A 19,559-nucleotide genomic window follows, 5' to 3' on the forward strand; every position below is an offset into this window, starting at 1 on the left:
CTCTTCAGCACATTTCACGTTTAGCCTTTCTGCCATATTGCTGTGTAGGTCTGTATAATTTACTGTTTTTCAAAGTAATTTCAATCACTAGTCCTGCATTTGCGGTGCACTTAATCTGCTGTGGTAATCTCTAGTGTAAAGCTTACTAGGAGATGGATCGGGTAATCTGCAAAGGATGAGAAAGGGAGGAGCGCGCTGGGGGCAGAGGAAGCAAGGTGTGGGAGAAGTGGGGCAGAAGGTTTGTGGAAGCAAGAGCAGAAACCATGTCAGATGCTGAGGAGGGCAGCCATGGTAGGGTGGCCGAGCTGTTTAAAAACTGGGACTGAAAGTCTGGAAACTGTCACCAAAAGTAGCTTGAGCGTGCCAGAAGAATGCCACAGCAGCTGCCACAGAGTGCAGGGAAGCAGCCCAGCAGATGGGGGGCAGGGGGAACTCTCCAAGGCAAAGGCCAAAATTTGAGGGAATGGAGAAGCATAATATGGTTACTTTGAGACTTACAGAAACTTCTAGATTTCAAACTCTCAGTTGAGCTGCATGGATTTAGGGAGCCTTGGAAACCTGCTTTTTACTGTGACTTGTGTCACTCGGCCTATTTTGTTTGACAGGATTTGATTAAAGTCTATTTCTGCAGTAGAGCAGTGGTTGCGAACTGTATGCAACTGACTCGCTCTAGCAGAATGGTCTGCTACCAAACCATGCTGCCAAAAAGTGCCTTTCTTGATCCCCTTGAGCATCTGTTGCTGCCCTGGATTCTTTCATTTTGAACATGGTTCCTCAGGCACTGAGAACGCAGCACCCAACCCAAAACTGCTTTCAGAGGGGCACGTGATCATCAGGCATGCCATGCTCCGCTTCATATATACAAAGAAAGAAGCTTGGAAAAAGTTTTGTTATCCCTCTGAGAGTGCTTTACATAATGCCCGAGAGGCTGGACAAGATGAAAGTTCCAGCTTTACATATGTGTTAGCCCCCTAGCTTGCATATACATTAGTTCTTTGCATGGAACTGGCTTCTGTTGCCATGACTTCCAAAAAAGCGAATTGGGTGGCAGCAAGGGGGGTTGAAAAAGGTGTGTGGAAAAGCTCCACTGTGTTTTCTCTCTCAACAGTTAGAATTAGTGTGTGAGTGATAGTACTTGGGTGGCCCTGGGCTGTGGGATATGAGTCCTGCAAGGCTGGAGTGGGTGTAGTTGGTATGTCTTTTACTGCTTAGAGTAGCAAACTGACTGGGCCTCACGTGCAGATCTGGGAGTCAGCCATGACTTGGTGTCTAGTTGCTGTACCTCTCCTATGAAAATAAAGTAAAATGTTGTTTTCAATAACTGCGTGCTTTCCTTGTTCTGAAGCATTTTTTGAGTAGTCCATTAATCAGTGTTTTAAAGCCATTTTTGATGGAAATGTACTTTAGGGGAGCTATAGCGTATCTTAAACTGTGCTTCTGGTTTGTTTTATTTACAGGAAAGGTAGCTATTCAGAAAGAAGATCTGCAGAAGTATCATAACAGAGACACCTGGTTTCAACTCCAGCATGTTGATGCCGATTCAGAAGTACAGGTGAGATGATCTTGACAAAGGAGTGTTTGTAACAGGGCCATTTAATAATTTCATGGGTTCCATGGCTCAAAGACAGGTGTGTTGCATCACTGCAAAAGAGAAGTATTGCTTATTAGTATGGTCTGTGTTTCATTGGTATTTGCAGCTTGTATGGGATGTCTGTGCATAGACTGAATTATGAGTGTGCTTAAGTCAATGGGGCCAGGATTCTGCTCACAGAAATAATTAAAACTTAGTGAACTACCAGGATTACTAATACAAGGAAGAGAGTGGTTATCTGCTAGGTATCAAATAACTTCAAAACTTTATAAATAACTGTTGTAACTGTTGATTCCTCGGGGAGTTGAACCAGCTTGAAGATAGTACCTGCACAGATACTATCTTAAAGGATTATATGGGCAGGTTGTCACAGGAATGGCAACAAGTACATCTCAGACAAAACAAAAAAAAAATAAACAACATAAAACAAAAAACCTATTCCTTGCCAGATTTCTGGGCCCTGCTCCAAGCTGTTGGAGTGCTGAAGATAATATCGCTTTACCTCTGCTTCTACTTCTACCTCTACTGAGTTTGGTACTTGCAGACAGTGGTGCACAAAGCAACTCCTCCTTTTTTCGTTGTAAAAGTTTCTGATTTCTATTACAATGTTAGGTCTTGTGAATACAGTCATTATAACAAAACAAGAAATTAAAATGCTGTAGCAGAATATTAAGTGTATATAATTCCGTTACTTAACTATTTTTTTTCCTATTTAAAAACAACAACAACAACAACAACAAAACAATAAAAACCAAACCTACTTTTGAACCACAGTGTTCACTTAGGAGCTGAGATATTATCTGACCTGTGCAACAATCTCCAGTAAATTTAATGGGAAATGCTGCTTAGGTAAGTGTGTGCTAGGGTTAGAAATAACATAATGGCTTTTCAGTTTGCACACTGGTCTGCCCATACTAAGTCAAAAAATGACATACTGCAAATCATTGCAATACGTAGTGTGGTTACGTATAGTGAAGCATATGCAACAGCATATTCAAGGGTAGGTTTTCTGCTTATTTGGAGTGACAGATCATAAACTGTTGTACACATGATGCAAAGAAAGCCTCATAACAGCCTGTTCAGTTTGTAACATTCTCTTGTAGAATATCGATCCTCTTTAATGCCACATTTCGATGCTGATGGTGATGGAAAGGCTTTTAATAGCCTTTTAACATTGAAGTCTATTTCATTTACCCTTGCCTCCCTTTCTTCTTACCCCAAAGCCTCTTGTGACAGTGACTTTAGAACAATAGGTTTAGTGTTTATTTCCTGCTGGATACAAAAACTTTCCCTTTATAGTGTATCAGTTGAAAAACACTGATATTTGGATAATCTTCTGCATAGTTTATTTTGGTGTAATGTTTATGCAGAATGAGCTTGAGGAATCTTTTTAGACCCAGGGTACTTTCTAGGACAGCACAGGTAATTTAGACTGTGAACTGAAATGTTTGCAGCCAGTTTTTGGAGAGAAGAGGAACATGATGTTTGCTGGAAAGCATATTCCCTGTTTTTAATTGCACAGTTTATCAGTTCGACTGTTTCTTTACAAGAACCCAGGGGTTAAAAGCAATTTCTGCACTCTGTGATAAACGTTTCTTACAACTAGTTTAAAAATGAATAGCACTCTGATGATTTTATCCATTTACTTAATTTTTCCACAGTCTTTTTATTAAGTATTGTATTAAGTCTTTATATTAAGTCTTTATATTATATGAGGCTTTGTGCTTTCCAAAACAGTGGGAGCAAATTTGTAAATATTTTGTAGAAATTCTTATGTATGGAAAGATTGCCAAATGATTATTTTTGTTTGTTTTTTATACTTGTGGTATGTCAGTATACAACCTTTTCCTAAACACTTTTGCATTTATAGGAGAAGAGAGTATTTGTAGTGCTAAATATGCAATGTTATTCAGTTTTTCTCCCATTTTAAGGAAAATCTTTTAAGGCATTTTAGGTGATTAACACTTGTAATGACTCATACTAATACTAAAAATCAGAAAGTTGTTTTAGTGTGGCAGCTGTAGGTTTATCATTCTAGCATTTATCCCCATTGGCCACATATCTAGGGGATAAATACTGAAACGTGCCAGGAATCGTACCTGAATCTTTCTCTTTTAGTCAGTCAGTGGCCTTAATACTATTTTCCATGTCATAGAGCACTTTATGGCTATTTAGTTATGCATCAGAGCACTGCATTGAGGCAAGCTACTGTCACTCCCACACACTGAATAGAGTGAGAACTAAGTGTCAATGAGAGTGTGACCTGCTTGAGGTCATACAAGTCATAGTGATAAATTTAAAACAAACAAAACAAAACAAAAAGATTGGTTTCTAATTCTCTCTAATCATTGGGCCGTGATATGAAAAATAAACTAAGTGTTTGAGTAGAATTGTTGTTTGCCAAGCCTGAAAATATCCAGGTTTTAAGCACACCAAACAGCACAATCAGAAATTGCAAACCAGCTTAGAATCAGTGGATTATTAAAATATTAATGAAATATTAATGATCTTGGGTGCCTTGGTTCTCAGATGCCCTGCTCTGGGACACGATCAGCCTTATTTTTGAGAACGGAAGGATTGACTTGAAATTCTGGATAACAGCATTTCTGATGTAAAACTGGTATTTTTATGTGTATGCAGTGTGCATAATGAAAATTTTGTTATTGATGTGGTTTAGACTTCACTTCTGTGACTTATGGAAGTGATACAAATTTTGAAACGGAAATACTTCTCTCTGTTTTCATACATAGGGATTGATATGTGATAGGAAAATCGCTCTCTTTTTTGCAAATGGAAGTGAATAGCAATGTTGAATTCCAGTGTTAATGGAAGTGGAGTGCATTTTTTAAGAGTCACTGTCCCTGGATATGTTCAAGAACCATGTGGATATGGCACTTTAGGACTTGATTAGTGGGCATGGTGGTGATGGCGTTGCAGTTGATTATCTTAGTGGTCTTTTCCAGCCTTAACAATTCTATAGTACTATTTCCACAATTTTTTCTCAGAATCTACTGCTTCAATTACTCTGATGCTGTAATCAAAACAATGGAGATAATGTATAACAGCATGAGACATAGTTGCTGAGATATTTAGCTCAGGGCTTTGTGATTAGTCTTACGGTTTTCCAACTCTGCTAATTCTTACTGTCTTACAAAGATGTTTTGTATTGTCAGGAATCAAACTAAGACTGATAAACTTTATGGTAGATGAGAATGTTACTGACAATAGGACTGCTTAATCATCAGTCTACACAGTTGTGAGCACTGCTGTCAAATGCTTTAATGCCACATCCATTCCTTGCTTGACTGGAAGACGTACCTAAGTTCTGCATGATTGCTCATCTTGAAGGAAAAAAGTGGGCATTGTCCATCTGGGCAAAGAGTGGCTAAAAGGCAGGTTGTCTTAAACCTGCTGCTGTTCAGTGTGCTGCACAGTCCCATGCCAAGTGGTAGAGATGCTCTGTAGCAACTCAGTCCACAGGTGCAGATTAGGCATTACCAACCCACATGTCTTTTGTGGCTTTGGTTCATCATTTGTTTCAACATTCACCATGGTGTCAGCAAGCTAGCTAGTTCAGTGTGGGCAGCATAGTCAGATGCACCTGAATTTCTCTTCACTTGAGAAGGTATCTAGCAGCAGCCTCAGAACAAAGTGGTGTGTATTTCAGCAGTGGACAGCAATTGCCTTTTGAGGTCAACAGGTTTTTATTCTAGGCAAATTGGTGCCCTACATCTTAGTAGCTGGTTTAGCTTCTTATAGGTTTTTAATATCATATTGCATTTCTTTCTGCAGTCCTGTACTCCAACTGCAGTTCAGATATAACCTTCATGATAAGACTATTGTGCTGTAGGGAGTTTAAGCTCCTCTGTGAGACAGATTATTAAACTTAACCAAAATTATAATTGTTTGTCATATGAGTGTGAAATCACATCTTCTGATGGAGCCTGCTAGCTCCTCAATGGGACACTACAGTGCCTACAGCTAAATATGTGTCTCACAGTACAAGTGCTTGAGTGTTTCAGCAGAAATAAAGCAGGACTTGGACCATGACTGGAAACATTAATATTCTATCTCAATGCAATAATTAAACCAATGGGGCAGCCTCAGCTGAGAGTGGAAGGATTGGCAGCAGAGGACAGAAGTTGATAAGCTGTTTGCACTCAGTAGAAGCATGGTCTTGCACACTTCCCATACAATGTGTCTCTACTAGCCGTTTGTCTTTCAGGACTTGCCGTTTTCTCACTCTCCTGCATTTTGATAACTGGAAGCAAAAATTTGCTATGCTGCTGTGTGTACGTGTCTCCTGATCCGTAAATGACTGCCTTTCCTCCAAATGCAGAAGTTTACTTGACAATAACTGATTCACTATTTGCCTGGGGCAGTAGATGACAGGTTCTCCCAATGGTCCATATGCTCTCAGTAGAGTCTGATCCCAAGAGCACATCTGACCTTTCAAAACCAGAAAAGGTCTCTTAGCAATTTTTTTTTTTTCCCATGGTAACTCCAGCCCTTCACAGTTAAATCTGTTTTGTGAAGCTTGAACTTTGCAACTCCAATACCCTTTGTGCATATGTAATCAGAGAAATGATTACCCTGCCCATGGCAGTTGGGTTGGAGGTAGATAGATGATCTTTGAGGTCCCTTCCAACCCAAGCCATTCTGTGAAACGTTTGTATGATAAGAACCAGAGACATTCTGACTAATATCAGAATGCACCAGTGTGTTCCAAACAATGTAGTCAGTGTATGTAAGAGGGAGAGAAATAAAGGGGAGTTGCATTCTGACATGTTTTCCTATGCAGGCTCTTGCTTTAAAAAGATCCCATTTTCAAGTGTTCTTTGAGTTGCTTCCTCCATAGCAGTGACAAATGTAAAATGGTCATGTTCTTTTGCAAGAGAGTTCTCAATATTAAATGACAGAGTGTTTTCTCAAAGCCAGTCATGCTCAAGGTCTTATGTAAAATTAGAAGAGGACCTAAAAAAAAAAAAAAAACACAAGTAAAACCTGACATGAAAACTTGAAAATTGCTCATTTCCCTTTCCTTCTCATAAGAGCTTTGATGTGTCTGGAATGTATACACTGAGTTATTAAAAGTGCATAAGAGGCAGAAAACCAACACTGAGGAAGCAAATTGTCTCACGTTTTAACCTTCTGTATTCAAGAGCTTGTGTGAAAAAATTTAGTGATGTTAAGAAATAATTTCTTCAGACACCAAAAGTCCTTTCTTTGGCTACTACATTAGCATTTTGCTTATCCAGGCCTTTCATTCTTTTGAACTGTGCCTGTTCTTGAGTGTGGAGCAATATAAGCATCAGTCAGCAAGCTGTACATCATGAGTGGAAAATATTGGATATAGGTATAATTGAAGAGTAGTATATAATCCTTTTGTACGTAGAAATCTCTGGAAATCACTTTTGTTGCTGAAAATCACACTGGCTCTGTAATGCTTGCTGGAAGGATATATTCAGGGCACAGTGAGGTGCTCAGAAAAACTCTACTCCTTTGTCAGCACCTTCCCATTGAAAGCAGCATCTGTATTCCACGCATCAGGCTTCATGAATGAAATCCTGGCCTTGCCAGGGTAGGAGGCTTGCCATTACTTCAGCAGAGCCAGGATTTCACCACAAGCTTTTGAATTAGCTCTACTAAATTCAGTCCTGTTTGACAGTTGAAGAAGTTGATCCCAGATCATCAGAGGAAGCTGGGGATGTGTTACTGTTGCTTTCTTTTGCCCTACTTTCATAATATTGTGAAAGTTGCCATGGTCTTTCCCTGTGTCTGTCTGTTTCCTGTTCTATAAAGAGCATTAATTTATATATGCAGAGAGCAAACTGTACTGAACTTGAATGGTTCCAATGTTAATTGTTACTTTTCTGGAGTATATGGGCTTGAAGATAAATGAAGTTAAGCAAATTGTCATTAGGAGCAACTTTATTAGGGTGATAGCACTCCAGTGACTGATAGAAATGTCTGCTCTGTCGAACAGTTAAGAGCATTGCATGCCTAATGTCCAACTCTGAAATTAACAGTGTTTGTGGAGGTATTTAAATTCTTCTAGCATGAAGATGAGTCACTGACACATTTTGTGCAACCCTACTGTAAGCATGACTGTATGCAAATCTAAAAAGAAGAAGCTGCTTCCAGATTTGGTATCGGCTTTCCACCACAGGCAGGAAATAAATGGGTGTTACCCTCTTTTTAAATGAACAGTGGGTTTTAGGTTTCCCCTCTTTCAGTTGTTTTGAAAAGATGTGAAATCTCTATTTTGATAAAGTGGGAAGATTCTCAAGGCTGCATGCCTACCGGTATAATTATTTCAGAGAACTGAATTGTTTACCGGTGTTTAAATGTTTCGTAAGAATGTCTGTGTTAATAAAAAGGAATATTTATTAACCTGATCCTGTTTTGTTGCTGTATTGAGTTTACATGTTAGGGGTTTGGTAGCTGTAAGCAGAGCCCAGCAGTGCCCCATGGCTGTCACAGCCAGCTCCAGCTGCTGCAAAGGGACCCACCACTGCCAGAGCTGAGCCATGAGCAATGCTGGGTGTGCTCTGGGAAAGCAGAGTAAGGAAGGGAGAACTGCTTTTATACTGCAGCTGGGAGAGAAGTGAGAAATGTGAGAGAAATGGGCACCCGTAGGCACCAAGGTCAGTGCAGGAGGAGGGCAGAAGGTGCTCCAGGCATGAAGCGGAAGCTTCTGCAGCCCAGGAGAGGCCCTTGGAGGAGCAGGTCGTCCCCCCCACAGCCTATGGGCACCATGCAGAGCAGATGTCCATGTGCAGCCATGGAGGAGCCCATGGGACAGCAGTAGATGAGGCCTGGATGAGGTACAGCCCATGGAGAGCCCTGCAGGAATAGGCCTGAGCTTGGAGCTGCAGTCCCTGGAGAGGGGCCTGCAGTTGGGCAAAAAGGCTGGGGGAGCTCTGCCCATGGGGACCCATGTAAAGCAATGCCTTAAGGATAGACCCTGTGGTATGGAGCCGTGTTGCGGCAGTGCTGGGAGAGCTGCAGGCTGTGGGAAACCCCTGGGGATCAGCTCAGGATGGACGGAATTGTGGGAAGCCCTTGTGGAGCAAGGGCAGAGTGATCATGGAGGAGTGGCAGAGAGTGTTATGGACTGATAGCTGCCTCTATTTCTTTTTCCTCTGTACTGCTTGAGGGGAGGAGACAGAAGAGATTGGGTAGGGGGAACGTGTTTTTAATCTGCTTATAGTTCTCACTGCTCTAGTCTGGTAGGAATAGAAAATAAAATATCTTAATCTCCCTGTAGTGATTCTGTTTTGCCTGTGGTGGTAATTGGTGAGCAATCTCTGTGTCCTTGTCCCAAACCTTAGCTTCTTTCGTATTTTCTCTCCCTATTCTTTTGAGGAGGGGGAGTGAGAGAATGATATGGTAGAATTTAGCTTCCCATCAGGGTGAAACCACAAGGGTGACAAGACTTCCTCCCTATGTGGATGTGAGAACACTGAGTTCTGACTTACCAGCACAGACAGGCAAGACAGTCTATTGTTTTTGCTCTGTTACTTCTCAAAAGCTAGCCAAGAAACATGGCATGTGGTACAGAGCACCTACTGATGAATAATAAATTTACATTGTTTCAAAAAACATACCTGGATTCTCCATCTGCAGAGCACAATTTGTCTGAGGAAAAAAAGCAGGTGCTTGATAATGGCATCATTTATCATATCAAAGTATTTGAGAGGGACACGACAAATTTCAGGGCTGACAAGTTGCAAGGTTTTTGGTCATATTGAAGTGTTCTTCCTTTAGAAAATTGTAAGGGTTTAACGCTGGGCCATGTGAAGGTGTTTTGTCAGTTACTGAGTGGTTGTGACATGCTTGCATCTGTTAGTTTGCACATATAGAGACTGAGCAGACATCAGTTCTGCTCTGCATAGCAGCTCCAAATCCATTCAGTGTTCTTTAGATCTGTTACACTTTCATCAGTAACAGACTAGATTTTGTTCCAGATCTTTGTGTGCAGCACCGTGGTCCAGCAAACCCATCTGAGGTGATCTGGAGCCTGCCCCTTACAGCTTTCCCAGTTGCCTGCTTTCCTCTGCTAAAGAAAGAAGTTTTTACAGCAGCAGAAGTAGGCAGCAAGCAGACATGCTCACCCTTCTGACCCAGGCATGCCATTGTGTTGTGACCTAAGATGGGGCTGCTAGCACAAACTGCACCCTTACTCTTTCTTCTCCCATAACCTCACAGACAGTATTTAATGAGCCCTTAGAAATTGGGTAGGTTTTATTGTTTGTTTCTGAGCTTTACCAGTGCCAGAAAATGACATCTCAGAAAGCTGCCCAAGAGGATGTCAAAATAGACTGGATCTAGTTACTTTTACCTGAAACAAAATTTGGAAAGAAAGATACAGCAACAGTACAGCTCATCCCATCATTTCCAATAGTCTCTGTGCAAAAGCAAGTTTTTCCAAGGCTCCTTTCTGCAGACTGCTTTCAGTGAAATGCCTAACAGTGATTTTCCTGTAGCAAGGGAAAGTAAACCAACGTCACAGGGGATGTTACAATCCTCAATTTACGAGATTCCAAAATAATGGGATGCTGGTATTGGCCATGGACCAGTTCATGTCATCTAGGCTTTGCCTAGCCCTCTCCCACAACCCATTCCTATTCCATCTCTTCCCCCTTCATCTTTCAGAGCTGGAGTGACTGCTTGCAGCCGTTCTGTACCAGCAGGAGGAAGAGTGAAGAGCCAAAGGCGGGTCCCAGTCCCTCTTCCTGTACTTCAGAGCAATGAGCAGGGTTGAGCTGAGTTGCAGAGCTGATACGATTGAGCTGTGCTGGAATAAGGGTCCCCATGTGGGATAAAGCTTTGAAAACTTCCATGCACGCACACTCTCACTTTAGAGGTGAAAAGTCTGCAGCAAAGGAAGACTAGTGAGAACTGGAATGGTGGGTGACCATCAGCCAGTTGTCCAGCAGGCTTGATTGATACCTTTTTTACCAGTCTTCTGTTATCTTCTATTGTTATTTTGCATATGACCCTCATATGTGACGATAGTTGTCTTGGTACTTGATACTCATCCAAGCAGATACGGATATTTTATATATTTTTGTTTAGAGTTAACACTATATATGTTGTTAACAGTGTCTTCACTTTTTAACACTGAAGTATTTTTAAAAAGTGTCCACAGTACAAAAAGAATGTACTTAGTGAAGATGTAGTTGATACTTCCTTGAAGATATGACTTAATGTATTAGGTTAACTCCTGTTTTTCAAACTTAAGCAGACTGTCAAGAGTACTTTGTGCATTTGCTGGAGCTTAGGAAACAGCTTAGAGATTCCTAGTGTTTGTCAGTGTTGGGGTTTTTTTAACTTTTCCCTGGATCACAAAGATCGGACCCAGGGAAAAATTGGATAATTTGAATTAACTCTCAATCACAGATCTGTGGGATGTGAGTTAAATTTCAGCTTAAAATGTGTGCTCGTTACTGCACTAAGAAACGTAGTGTGCCAAGTGAGTGTCCCTGTGTTTCCTGCACTGTGGGGATGCTGCCTTTGTTAAAAATGTTAAAAGTGACTCGTACCAGCGTGGCAGAACTCTGTCAAAACAATAACTGTAGGATAATTTGTAGTTATGTGTTTTCTTTCCTCTCTTGCCATAATGTATTTAAATTAAACCAGAAATTTGCAACTGCTGGAAATATGATACAGGTAAGTAGTGTCTGTATGCTTCTGCTTACTGTACAGCTGTCTTCTGATGTTTCCATCTTCGGTAACTTACAGTTACATTCCAAAGAGAAATGAAATGGTGTAGACAAGCTTTTCCTGTAACGATAAAAACAGAACTTGGATTCTGTTTTTCTTTCCTTTGCAAGGTTATGATTAGCTTCAGTTTGTTTTTCAGTCATTTGTGTGGTGTATTTCTTGATGCTTGGTAGCATTAACATGACTAGTTAACAAGACTAGAACTTAATTCTATTATTAAGATTTTTATTATAACAATATAATATTTTTATAATAATTTATTATTATTATTATTATTATTATTAATTCTATTATTAGGCAATCTTTAACAAGCGTGTATTTTTTCTTTGGATGGCCTTTTTAATGTTTTGTTCATTATTGATTTCCTTTAGAGTGTTCTTTACTTGCCTGCAAGAAATTCAATCTAATGATGACTTCTTTAATCAGGAACTGAAAAATGGAACCTGGCTGGTCCCATTATGGAGTTTTGGATATGATTAGGAAGGACATTTGACCTATCAACCCACCCATCTATATCATCTTGAGTTTATGAAAAATGAAGTGTTGTTCAGCAATTGAGTTGATACTCCTTCAGCAGCTTGTTCCTTGAAAAAATCCTACTCTTCCAAATGTGAAGTGTATGCTAATGAATGTAGTTGCTTCTAGGAACATCCTGATATATTTTCTATGTAAATGTTTTAGTTATTAACACATTCTACTTCGAAGTTGTCAATCTTTCAGATTCTTTTCTGAGTTTGATTGTTGTAATGAAGGAAAAAAAAAAAATAACAACTCTTTATGATAGGACACAGGCTTGGGACTGATCCTGGATTTAGTCCTTGGATCTGTAACAAAGATTTTCTCCGAACAGAACCAAGGCATGATGCTTCAGGTGCAGAATGGGGGCTCCATATTTTGTATTCTGCTTCATTATCTGATCATTCCTGCTTATAAATGCTGTCATCAGCTGTGGGCACCTAATACAATTGAAGGTTCTACCTGTTATTACAGTAGTTCTTATGGTAATAAAAAATACAAATATATTTGATGTTGTAAGTGTTGATGTTCTGTTGAGTTTAGTTAAGTTGTATGTAAATATGTAATCTCCTTTCTGTTTGTTACATTGAGTTCAGTATAGATGATTGCCTTACCTTCTGTTAAGTCTTGATTTTTATAATACTGATTTATTGCGTGGTTTTCTGTCCTCTCTTGGAAAAACCTGCTATCTGGTATTTTGTAAACCAACAACTGGCATTGTGAGGAAGTAAACTTACTTATGTTTTGTCTAACAGCACAGTGATTTGAGAAAAAGCATTCTGTTTACGTAAAAGTGACATTTTTAATGAATTAAACCTGCAAGTAGGTTACTTATTTAAATATATATATTAAGCCTTATTTAAATATACTTACATATTTCAGTTTTTAATTGGAGGTAAGGAAGTTGTCTGGGAATAGTCGTAAGGCTGCCAGGCCGAGTGATCTTGTGACCTTTGTTTTGCTATTTGAAGCTTTGAGTCACTTTCTCAGCAGCTGGCCATTTTCTGAATCTTCTCAAGAGAAAAATGAGAGCTAAAAGAAGCACTGGCTTTCAGCCTGAAGGAGGTTGCACTGTATTTTTTCTTACTGTAGTTGGGAAGATGTGTGAAGTGCTGCTTACTCGAGAGCATTTTTGGAGCTTAATTTTGGAAGTAGGCAGCTTCTGTTGTAATTACTTAATTTGAGCAGCATTTAGCAAACTGGCACTGTAAACAAGTTTACATTCAGGCTCACTTAAGTGTATGGAAGCATTCTTTATTTCCTGAGAGAGATCAGTCTTGCCTTTGTTTAAGTCAGCAGATGTATCTCTGTAAAAACACTTTACCTTCTTGGCATTTTTCTACAAGAGGATGTTTTCTCTAGGGTTCCTAAATCTCTTTCCCTGTCTCTTAACTCCTTCAAAACTCCTTGCTGATTTCTCTGATGAAGGTAATGTGGAGGATATCAACAAAGGTGGCAGCGGTGGTTGTGCAGGTTCATAATCTAAATTTGTTCTCTAGAGCCCCATAGTGTAGCTCTAGTGATAAAATACGTGGAAAAGAGAGCAGTGAAAAATATGGGAGAACACTGTAAAATAAAGCCAGAAAGCTGTCCTGCGTACTCCGAGCACTCAGCCAGCTGTGCTTAGCCCCTCATACCTGTATGTATGATTGTCTCTGTAGCAGGAAGAAGTTTTAAACAGGTGGGTCTAGAAGTGGCCTTATGCATTTGTGCAGGAAATGCTTCCCTTGTTCATGAGGACAGGCTCAGTTTAGGAAAGAAATGACATAGGTTGAAGTTTGTGTGCAGTGAAGGGATAAAGGAGGGGATTGATTTCTTCATTAAAACAGACGTGAAAAATCAGGAGTATGAGACACAAACTCTATGGGATTTGATTTATATAGCTTGGAGGGGCCTTGTTTTCTTGTTTTCTGGATGAACAGCAGTGTTATTTGCCACAGGAAAGCAAGGAAGCACAAAGTGAATTCAAGATGGTGCAGTAAAACTGGTCTCTAGTAGGGAGTGTATCGAAGGAAGGAGGAAGAGACTACTGCAGTAATAAATGCTGTTATTCACTGATTTCCTCAGGACAAGCATTCAGGCACTGGCTTCACAGGGGGAGTGTGAGGCATTGGCACAGGCTGCCCTGGGAGGTGGTGGAGACAGGATACCTGGAGGTCTTCAAAAGACATGAAGATATGGCACTGAATGACATGGTAGTGAGCATGGTGGTGATGGGCTGACAATTGGACTAGATGAGTTGAGAGGTCTTTTCCAGCCTTTATGATTCTATGATTCAGAGTTTGTTTGTACTACTAAACGTAGGAGGGCTGGGAAATGAGCTTGAGCTGAACTTCTGAGTGTCTGTGCCATTTGTTAGTGCACTCCCCGCTCTACTTCCATATGCTTTCACCAGCTTTCTTCCAGACGAATCTGCTTAACAACATAATAAAAGTAGGGGTCAGGGTTTGATCTTCAGTCCCTTCTGTTATGCAGGATAGGCATCCTTTGGCTGGAGTTCTGGTGATGTGAAAAAAAGAAAAAGTCAGATCTGGAAGATATTATGAAAAGGCTGGCAATGTGAGTCGAGATAAAATTGAGTCAACAATTCCACCTACATTAGAACTAGTGGGGTAGATTTTAGGGTGCTTTGTAACAAGGGTGGAGTGGAAGTAGTTTTAAAGATGAATGACTCAATTTTGGCCATCATGATATAAAAAAGATGATTGGACAATACTGGCACGTCAGAATAGATTAACAACAAAATTTATTTTCTGTTTATCCATATATGGTAATAGTTTTTGCCAGTAGAACCAGATGCACATGTTTTGTGATGTAATAGACCTAATGAGAGTAGCGCAGTCTGTATTACTCGCAGTTTTATTTTATTTCTTAATTTTTGGCCCCTTCAGTTTTCCAGTGTTTTAATCACAGAATCACAGAATGGCCCGGGTTGGAAGGTTCCTTAAGGATCATGAATCTCCAGCCCCCCTGCCACATGCAGGGCCACCAACCTCCCCATTTAATATTGGACCAGGCTGCCCAGGGCCCCATCCAATCTGGCCTTGAACACCTCCAGGGACGGGGCATCCACAACCTCTCTGGGCAGCCTGTTCCAGCACCTCACCACTCTCTCTGTAAAGAACTTCTCCCTGACGTCCAACCTAAATCTTCCCTCCCTCAACTTAAAACCATTTCCCCTTGTCCTGCAGTTATCTACCCTTGTAAAGAGTTGACTCCCCTCCTGTTTATAGGATCCCTTTAGGTACTGAAAGGCTGCGATTTGTAACACACTGATGTGATATCTTTTCAGTGATTGTGTTGGAGATCTTTGTTTGATATTTAAAATGCTAAATACAAATAAAGCTACAACAAAATATTTTTACTCCAGACCACAGACACACCATTTCCCTCAGTTAGTAAAACACACAAATAAAAAAGGGTGGGGTGGAAATGAAGGATGATGCAGTGAAATCAAGTGAAGTGGCTATAGAACTGGATTCCTTAAGAAATAAAATATGTCAGCTGCACAACTGTTAACTAATCTTTAAACTCCTCCTGGAATTGCTTGTGTTAACCAACTTGTTCTGTTTCTAGTTGGAATGGTGTGGCTGGGTATGCACAGCACTGATTTTTCATGCGTTATTTTTTGTCGGTTTCAGGGAAAGGTCCACCTGGAGCTGAGGCTGAGTGAAGTCATAACAGACACCGGTGTCGTCTGCCATAAGCTCGCAACAAGGTAGGACTTAAAGTTATGAGGAAATATAGTTACATACAGTATGCAGTGGTTCATTTTAAAATTGTTTGGGGAATCGTGGCATTGACTAGAGATTGAACGCTGTTGTTAATCAGCGATATTCATATGAATTTATTTACAGGATGAGATTTTTTTTGTTCTCCTTTTCTGCATGTAGTTTACATAATTTTGTTCCTAACACTTTAAACGTTAATGGATCAGTTAGTCATTTTAGAAATATTAAAAACATATCCAACGATAATATCCTTCTGATTTGCATTTTAAGGGTGTTACTAATTAAGTGAAGTTGTGGTGTAGCTTATGTGGTAACAGGGTGTTACAAAGCTGACTCAACAAACAGAAGTCTGCCATCAGTTATTAAAGCAGTCTCAGAATCTCATTTAAATTACCTGAGGCCTTGTAGTCCTAGGACTCAAATAGACATCAAGATTTTGCCTTCATATGAGGAGTCAGAAGGCCATTGCCCGATGACCATAACAGACCCTTCCAGATGGTTACTTCAGGAGCAGTGGCAGTACTATTTGGCTTCTGTCAGAAATCTACCTTGTGTTCTGTTTATGGCAGAATGTCATCAAAATTGAAGTGTTAGTATCATACATTTCTAATTGGTTGGTAATTGTTTCAGTAGAGAAATGCTCTGCTAGTAAAATTGTGACCAACCTTATTTTCAGACCAATATTTGACATTGTTGTTGCCTCTGCAAAGGCTTTGCTTAAAAAGATAGTCTTTGCAGCTGGGATCTATTAACAAATGCAGGTGTGCCAGGAGGTTGATCTCCATCCTTCTAGGCTCACATGAACATGTGGAGTTTGTGATCTTGCATGCCTTTTCTAGACACTTAGTCCCTACCACAGCTCTGTGAGTAGGCATCTTTGAAATCTTTTGCTCTGCAGTCTGCTAGTTAAAAAAAAAAAACGTAAAAATCTGATGAAGCATGGTGAAAGTTGCTGTGTAGGCTCTGATCTCCAGGGATTTTGCTAACACAAACCACTTGAACAGAGCTGTACCTCTTTAAGGTCTAAAGTTGCCATGTCAGTATAGCTGTACACCACGTTGAAGGCCCAGCCTTCATTTAACTACTGCTCGAGGACTCTTTTTTGTGTCTTTTGCCATTCTGTAATTTGAATATGACCAAGTCATGGTGTTTCTGAGAAATTGGGTTTCAAACCTGAAACTACTGAGTCCTAGGCTGGCATCTTTTGCTGAAGCATTATTTCTGTTGTCATAGATCCTAGGGCTTTACAGGAGAGGGGGAAATGAAAAGTGGAACAGGATGGTTTGTTGTTGTCCTACTCCACTGTCTGTCACCTAGGTGAGGGCAGATGTGTATATGTGTTTGGACCGGTGAGCTTACCACTACACTTGGACTGTTTCTCGCAGCAGGCCCAGACGATAGTGTGTCTAGAGAGGGAAAAGGAGCAGAATTGTTCCAAGTATCAGTTTCATTTGCTTTAGTCTTTCTGGAAGTGAGCAGTGCACTCTTACATGGTGCCGTGCAGCAGGAAAGGCCTCTGTCTTTATCCTTTGAACTCCAGCTGTGAGGTAACATCATGGGGAGTCTGACTCTTTGCCAGCAGACATTACATGGAATATCCTTTCACTCTCACCATGATCTGTTTTGAATATTTAGGTGATATGCTGAAGGACTTTCAAAAGTGTTTTTCTCCCTTTGTTTTTGTTTTGAGGGAGTATGCCATACCACAGCCAGATTTTGTCTTCAGTTAAATCAGATGTTGGTAACATTGCAATCCCAGTGCTTTTTTCCAGTGATATTCCTGAAATGCTAGAAATACAAGTCTGAAACAGTCCTTCATAAAGTCTTAAAATGTACAGTTTTTTGCTTCATGGAGAACAATAAGGCAGTATCAACTTTTGATGCAGCATTTTTTTCTACCTTTCTATTCATTTGACCAGCCAGATTTTAAATCAAATTCTTGCCTTTGTGGCCTTGCTTTGAAGACTATTCCTTTTACTCTGTTCAATACAAAGAAAATGCTTTGAATAGCTTATACAGCATTCTGTAATTTTGGTTTTGAATGTATTGTTCAGTAAATACAACATATTAACTGAAATGTGTGTAAAAATTCCAAGGTTTTAGCCACTGGCCTGTAATGCTCAGAGGTGTGTGTGTGTTTGTTTGTTTGTTTGTTTGTTTGCTTTTAAACTTAGATCTAGATCTTGGGTCTTAAAAACAAAACCTGAAAATCAGATCCCAAGCAATCTTTTGTCTGCTGAAGGTATCTTTCTTAGAGTCTTCCTGCAGTAGTCAGCTCAAGCACTCTGTATGGTTCTGGCTAGTTTCCACAGCTATTTGTTATTTGGGTGGTAGATCGGAGGGAATCCAGAAATAAAAATAGTTCTAGAGTATGTAGTTCCATTGGTGCAGGTTTTTATGGAAGTCTGTCTTATGATTGAGAAAGACACAGGGAGTAGTATGGAAAAGGAAAGGGGAATTATTACATCAGGAAGAAAAGACAGAATGTCATTTGGCATTTTCTTCATGGTGCATATCTTTGTTAAGGAGATATACAGCGAACTGCAGCTTTATAATGCTTTTCAACACTGTCTGAAATCTCTTTCAGGTTTGTTCATAGGTATTTTGGTTGTAGTGCATAGACATGCAAGAAAGGAGAGCAGTAATTAAGTAATGCTTGACTAGATCGATATGGAACCAGAAGTTGCCAAGTGAGAAGAATGGCAAAGATGGGAGGCAGAACCTTTGTTATAGATCGTTCATGAAGTAAAAGTAGAGACTGGGTGAATTAGAGGAGTGCAGCTACCAGATGAATGTTGTGAAAATAACTTGATTTTTTTTATTTTTTGAACAGCTCATGTATTTGTTGCAGTGCACAAACAAGACAAAGGTGTAAAACTGTGACAACTGTGAGTTTGTCATCCTGTGAACTTCCTTGACTTCCTATACTTTTTTCCTTTTTTTTCCCTTAAATGAATTTTGGGACTCTTGGAGGCAGGGAAGTGATTATCCTGCAAGCTACCACATAGATAAGGCTGATTCAACAACCCAGGAGAACAAAAACTGCTTTCATTGAGCGACTATTTAAAAATATCTTAAAGACTTTTGCCTTTTTAATCACTGGCATAATGCTTGTATTTTACAGACACATATGTGGTCTGAATGAAAACTAGGACTAATTGGAAAACTTATTTTTGCCTATCTATTAAATAAATAAACATGAGTTTTCTTACCAGTTCACCCACAGGTCATATCTTCAATACTGTGCCCTCTGTGCCCATGTGCACTATTTTCCAGAATATCTTGACAGCAGCTGGGGCCTTTGCTCAGCAGTCTGCGGCCCTGTGGAGCATGCTGTGAACAATTAGCTCAATGAGAGGATGGCAAAATTCATCTGAATGGAAAAGCAAATTAAAATTGCTAAGTGCTGAGCTCTTGAGCATTAAGTAGTAGATTATTTAAAATGCGAAAGGTATGTGAGGTTCCTTAGCCTACGCAGAGGAAGCAAAAAAAATGAGTTCAAAACTGTTACCTAATAGCTTCTCCCTAGGAAGCATTCAGTACTTTCATTTAGCCCTAAACCACTAAGCTGTTGTGCTTCATTAGAACCCTTCCGAGGCCCTAGTTTCTGCCAGCTGCTACAGCACAATCTCTTGGACTGAATCTCTGTAAAAGGGATTATAAGGAGAAGCATTAGTGGATTTAAAAGTTACACTGACAATACAGATGCAGGCACCACACTCAGACTTCTTGTGTCCCCAGGTGGCTCCTGCTGTCATCTTCAGTGAAAACCAGAGCTCTCACTTCTTGCGTGCTTCTTCAGGGACTTCTTTGCTACTCTTGGTTTCCCTCTGTGGAATTGCTATGAAACTCGATGGTCCTAGTTACTGAGTTAGGCAGAGTATCAACTGAGACTCTGTGGGTCCCTCATGTCCTTGTTACAGGATTTGGAATGAAGTGTTTTGGTTGGAACGTACAGTCAAAGATCATCCAGTTCAACTGATGTGCTGTGT

At 40.1% G+C, this 19,559-nt stretch overlaps 1 protein-coding gene across 3 annotated transcripts in view; it reads left to right on the forward strand.

Moving 5' to 3' along the window:
• Positions 1–19,559, forward strand: part of RASA3 (RAS p21 protein activator 3) — a 175,637-nt gene that overhangs the window by 100,675 nt on the left and 55,403 nt on the right. For all 3 annotated transcript variants that reach the window (XM_010728350.4, XM_085215032.1, XM_085215017.1), the window contains exons 4-5: positions 1,458–1,552; positions 15,478–15,554. In XM_010728350.4, coding sequence (XP_010726652.1) covers positions 1,458–1,552; positions 15,478–15,554 — 172 coding nt within the window. The remainder of the gene's footprint in view (positions 1–1,457; positions 1,553–15,477; positions 15,555–19,559) is intronic.

This window comes from Meleagris gallopavo, chromosome 1 (assembly GCF_905368555.1).
Source record: "Meleagris gallopavo chromosome 1, MGAL_WU_HG_1.1, whole genome shotgun sequence".
In the NCBI taxonomy this organism is placed as follows: Eukaryota; Metazoa; Chordata; class Aves; order Galliformes; family Phasianidae; genus Meleagris; species Meleagris gallopavo.